Raw genomic sequence first — 6000 nt, 5'->3', positions numbered from 1 at the left:
ACATTAAAACTAAGAAATGAGAGTCATAATTAGCACTGTTATGAATAAAGCAGGGTAGAAAATGAATTCTTTTCATATTCAAATTACATTTCGAGCAGCAAGCTCCGTTACGAAGATTGTGATGTGACAGACAGTGATCATGCTCTCTGCATTTTACATTAATTTGATCAAAAGCAACACCGCAAAAATAACAATTAGTCGCTTCATCAAATGCAATCTGTTGTTGTTCGCTGATACTGATTGGGAACTCTCTCTGAAACACCTTTTTAATCGAGGCCGTAATTCGATCAAAATAACTTATTATCGCATTTTCAAGCCGTCGTTCATCTGAGATGTAATGATAATAGCCGAGTGGCACATCCGGAACTTCTTCCTGTTCATAAATTGAATGTAGATATGCCCCAAAAGCGAAAGGGACGTGGATTTCTGTGACTGTGGATGAACTAGTTGCAGGTTCTCGATGGGCTGTACTCACCGAAACGAGTAGGGCTTCCATGTCAAATGCTAAAAGAAACGGACTTTGAACGGCAGCGCTAAATTTTTCAAATTTGAAAACAGAACCTTTTTTTGGCATTTTTATGCGGGTGTACTTTCCTGTTGGACATCTTATTTCGTGATCAGATAATTTGTACTGCTTATCAAAATTCATTAAACATCTTACACAAATATACACCTTATGCATTGTTTTATTTAACATGCTCGAAACAAGACGGCTAAGATTTGAAATTAAGACCCAGTGCGCATTGTCACCTTTTGTCAAATACAAGAGGTCAAAATGATATTGCTTTTTTTCAAACGAAGTTTTTACAGGAAATACATGAAATTCTCGATCCAAAGTAAAAATATTAATTGAAACATGTGAATTTAATCGCAGGAAATATTTAACTTCTTTTATTGTGACAGGAAATTCAATATCAAAATTAAACAAATGCTCTAATCCAGCCTCGGCTGTTCTGTTTACACATCCATTTTTTGTATTGTAAAATTTGGCCAGAATACAGTGTTTAAAACACTTGTCACAATTTGTTTTACATTTCAGATTGATCACTGCTTTTTTTAAAAGAATTTTTTTGGTAATGGTAAAAATGAACTACCAGGTATAAATCTATACTTGCTAACTCTAATCTCTAAACATTTAACTCGAGTAAAAGAAAACCCACTACCCTTAAAAGCATAAGATTCACTCTCTTCAACCAGCTTTGCAAAGTGCTTTTCAACATTTTCAATAATATCAGATTCGTGGAAGAGAGCTGAATTAGAAGATTTGAAATTTGCATCTTTAGTTACATCTAATGGATTAGTATAAACACACACCATAAACAAATTAAACTTTAAAGATTTAAGCAAAAACAACTCTGATTTTAATATTTTTAAAACCCTTTCCCTGTTATTAGATAAAAATATTTCAATAGATAAATGTTTATCGTCATTATGAATAAGGTAGTCGGTGAAATTTCCGCCAAATATTGATTTACCAACAAAAATATTATCCGAATTGAGTTCGTAATTTAGATTTCGCCGACGGATCAAAACCTCTTGCGCGGGTAGATCGCTCGTGTTCTGCATGGCGGATGTGTCTTCCAGCGAACGGTGTTGTTATTTATACCTCATCTCCACTGTCATCGGTTGAGCACATGCCATCTGATTCGTCCTAGACACACATAATTAGTCATTGCTAAATGGAATAAATTGTTGAATACCATGCAAGGTGAGTCAGATAAGCAAGTGCTGTCTGGTTTGACGAGCTAGAAAAAAATTATCATCAACTTTTAAAAAGAGAAAATAACCCGAATTTCACCTTTTGCAAATCACTAGCTCCAACCTCCTTTTGCAAACCGCTAGGACCAGCCTCACAAACCTTGACATAAAAAAATATGTTAATTTTCTGCAATATAAATCCATTTGCTCCATACCTGCTCTTCACGGTCCGAAGGCGGACACGCTCCACTGCTTGAAGGCTCACAACGTAGATCAACAGCAGCGGAAGGTTCATCATTCGCATCTTGAGCTCCCTAATACATAATGAAAACCATGCGAAAAAAATATGAAAAATCTTACCATCGGTTCATCATCCAAAATTTCTCCATCTTCGATCTCAATCACCTCATCGTTCACATCCAAGTAGCGCAAGTAATTGTTGAATGCCATTTTCGCACTCTGCTGCATTAGTTGGCGGCGGTTTGGGTTGAATTGGTTTTTGAATGTTACTCTGTACATGAATTCCTCGTAATCAGTCAAGGCGACGGTGCGAGGTTCTTGAAAAATCTTTGCATAAGCCTGCATATTTATGTGATGAAATTTGTCTCCAGCCTTGACCCGAGCCGAGTTTAATATTGCATTGGTATTTTTTGTAATGACGGCAGGGGTGTATCGAGCCATGTTCAAACATCCAAAATCCTCGTGTAAGCTTGCGTTCGGTATAGGATTATTGTGGAATATTTTCCGACGCACTGTAAAAAGATTAATTAGATTTCATTTATTTTTTATTGTTGTAAAATACCTTCCATGATCTGTTCAACGGTAACATGTTGCGGTGGAGGATTTACGGAAATATCACGCAAGTGTATCATCAACCGCGCACCAACCTCTAAGCGATCACGTCGAAAGCCCATATGATCAGTGTCCAGAACCAGAGGTGTATTGTCAACATTTTCTTCCACAGGCTCCGGCACTGTGTTAAAAAATTATTGCAAAAAATTAAAAATTTTAAGCAAAAAAATTTACATTCCGCCAAGCTGCCAGGCAAGAGGTAGCAAAACTTGTATTCGAATCTACACATCATGCAAGCTTTAGTAAGAGCTCTCAGGAAACAAAGCAGGCAGGCTGCATGTCCGCATTGCACGATGACATCGGCGCTTTTGACGAGACAAACATAGCACGTTGATTTGAAAATCAAATTGACTCTCGGAATGACGACTTCCCAGTCGAACAAGCTCTCCGTCATCACATCGTTCAAGTTCATCTCACGTCGGAAATGAAATCGAGCATTCATGAATGGACACTGCGGACTAAGCCCCCAGTGAAACTGGCAAATTCTCTGCGGGTCTATAAAATGATATTAGAAAAAAGAATCAAGGTAAAAAAAATTCATACCAAAACACGACAGGAATATATTGCAGCAGGGGAAAAAAACCCCTGGCACACCGTCAGGAGTCACATACGGCACTCCGCCTGCAGAGTAAATTGCTCTGGCCGCATTTTCATTTACGCCAATGGAGCGAAATCCTTCGATTACTAGTGCGAGAAATGCACCAACTTCTCTCTTGACATGTAGTGCGAGATTTAACAAAACAATCGCAGCAGGCAGGTTTACCTGAAAATTCAATCATTAATTTGTGATTACAAAATGAAGTGATCGTGCAAAAAAAACCCACATAAGAAGAAGTGATCATGCAAAAAACCACATACACGAATATAAAAGAAGTGATCGTGCAAGAAAACCCTCATATGCGAGTCGTTACTCGTGCAAAAATGTTTTATAAATATACCCATCCTACAACGATGCTTATCAACGGAAATTCTGGTTGTGGCAAAACATTTCTAACGCTATCGCTTTTGTCAAACCCTAATAGATATTTTGACAAGGAAATCAAAGAAATCCTATATTACTATCATATATATAATAGATGTTTTGACGATTTTCCACACATAAAATTCATTCAAGGTCTCCCTGAAAGTTTACCAGATGACAATTTGAATCGTATCATAGTGATTGACGACTCGCATGACAAAGGCATCAATCTGGCAGCTTCTTTGTTTGTCAGAGAGTCACACCATCTTAATATCACCGTTATATTCTTGCTACAATATTTATTCCTAAATTCTAAGCTAAGAATTGTTTCATTAAATTCCAAAAATATCATTACATTCGTCAATCATAGGGATTCCTTGAGCTTTAACACCTTAGCACGTCAGCTTCCATACGATACAAAGCTCGTTCAGAGCATATATAAACATGCTACCAGAACAAAGCACGGCTATTTAGCGATAAACCTCTCGAACGATTGTCCAGAAAATTTAAGATTTAGCACAAACATAACGTCTGAACATCCTACTTATTTCGTCCCAGCAGAAAAATACCATGGGAAAGAAATCGAAATTAATGAGAACGTTGAATAGAATCTTGAATATGCCGTCCGAGGAGAGGCGTGAGTTAATTTCGCACTTGGACAAGGATTTAATCAGAGCTCTTTGCGAGGTGGTGTATAATATTAGGTTGGGAAATATAGATATGGCTCAGTCGGAAATCAGCTTGATAAGAAACAACACAGAAATCTGTAGGTGTTTGCTCAGAAAAGGGGTTACATGTGCCAAGAGAAAGGAGCTGATATTAAAGCTAGACGACAAAGTATTTAACTTATTGAAAAGAAAGTTAAGAGATGTCGTTTAAAAGGCTTTTTTTTAGTTGATGAAAATAGTTTGAAATTGATCAAGCAACGAAAAGAACCAAAATTAATTGATTACGAGGCATTTTACGATGCGCTTATGTCTGGTGAATCAGCGGAAAACGAACCAGCCGTCGAGTATGAACGCGCCGCCGAGCACGCTGCCACCGCCGCCGCCACCGCCGAGCCCGCTGCCACCGCCGAGCCCGCTGCCGCCGCCGAGCCCGCCCCCGCGGCTCCAACCGCCGAGCCCGCGGCCCCCGCCGCCGAGCCCGCCCCCGCGGCCCCAACCGCCGAGCCCGCGGCCCCCACCGCCGAGCCCGCGGCCCCCGCCGCCGAGCCCACCCAAGCCGAGCACCGCACAGAGACAAAACGACCTGTTACGCGGCAGCAAACTACACAAAAAATAAAATCAGACATTTTGAAAAAAATTGATAAACTCCCATTAGGTTTGAGAGAAAGAGCAAAAAAGGTTTTTAAAGCAATAAATAGTTCTGGTAAGTTCAAATTTAAGGGTTCCGCCATATATTTTAATAAAAGGAAAATAGGAGATGATTTATTCTCACAAATCTTAAATTATGTAAATCCGGAGGATAAGCTCGTTTCTGATAGTAAAGATTTTAAGCTTGCTCTGCATAGCATTTCTCCCAAAAAGTGGATGACCCTCGATCATTAATCATGTAGAAAGAATTATGCATATTACAATTACAACACCGACAAATCTCTAGCAGCACAAGCCATCTATTCAGTATGGTATGCAACATGCAGCGCAGACGTGTCGAGCGGTTTGCATAGCACACAAATCTTAAATTATATAAATCCAGGGATAGGCTCATTTCTGATGATAAAGATTTTAAGCTTGCTCCACATAGCATCCATCCTAATTAAACCCTTGATCATGCAGAAAGAATTAAACGATGCATATTACAACTTAAATTTACCGACAGCATACACCAGCAAATCACATTTAATTAAAAAATTAAAACACAAATACGATCCGCAAGCAATTTTAGAGTGGGCGAAAGGGGAGGAAAATATTACCAAATATGCACCAAGAGTCGTAAGATACAAATCAAATCCAATGTACTCATGGAAAGTTAACTCTGTGTGGAACACAGATTTGTTAGACATCCAAAATCTTCACAGAGAAAATAAAGGCTACAGATTTATTATGGTGTCGGTTGACGTTCTCTCTCGATTTTCCTACGTCACCCCTTTGAAATCAAAGTCGGCTGTCGATGTTTTTGAAGGATTAACAGATCTTTTTAAAAACAAAGCGAAACCATCTTTTGGAATTTTTGTTGATGCTGGTAAAGAATTCGACAATAAAATGGTTAAGGGTCTTTTGAATTCTTTAAACATTAAGCTCATGATTGCACGAACAGAAGAACGGAAGGCTGCATTAAGTGAGGCAAGGATCAAATTAATTAAAAATAAATTATACAAGTATATGAGTCATAAACAAACAAAAATTTGGTATAATGTTTTGGACAAAATAAACGATGGAATCAATAATTCGTATAATAGAAACATTAAAATGACACCGGCGCAAGCGCAGGAATCCAAAGAGTCGCAAAAAATAGCATTCCTAAATTTATATTCGCAATACTTGATG

At 38.4% G+C, this 6000-nt stretch overlaps 1 protein-coding gene across 1 annotated transcript; it reads right to left on the bottom strand.

Moving 5' to 3' along the window:
* Positions 1-631: 631 nt before the first annotated feature.
* Positions 632-4618, bottom strand: LOC135936170 (uncharacterized). Its single transcript, XM_065478889.1, has 8 exons — positions 3094-4618; positions 2725-3045; positions 2501-2671; positions 2059-2450; positions 1914-2012; positions 1799-1858; positions 1701-1745; positions 632-1651 (listed from the first exon to the last, which is right to left on the bottom strand). Exons 2-8 carry the CDS (start codon positions 2990-2992, stop codon positions 1601-1603), a joined length of 1086 nt encoding a protein of 361 aa, XP_065334961.1. The 5' UTR covers positions 2993-3045; positions 3094-4618; the 3' UTR covers positions 632-1600.
* Positions 4619-6000: the final 1382 nt, after the last annotated feature.

This window comes from Cloeon dipterum, chromosome 2 (assembly GCF_949628265.1).
Source record: "Cloeon dipterum chromosome 2, ieCloDipt1.1, whole genome shotgun sequence".
NCBI classification, from domain to species: Eukaryota; Metazoa; Arthropoda; class Insecta; order Ephemeroptera; family Baetidae; genus Cloeon; species Cloeon dipterum.
This window is presented reverse-complemented; position numbering and strand designations above follow the sequence as displayed.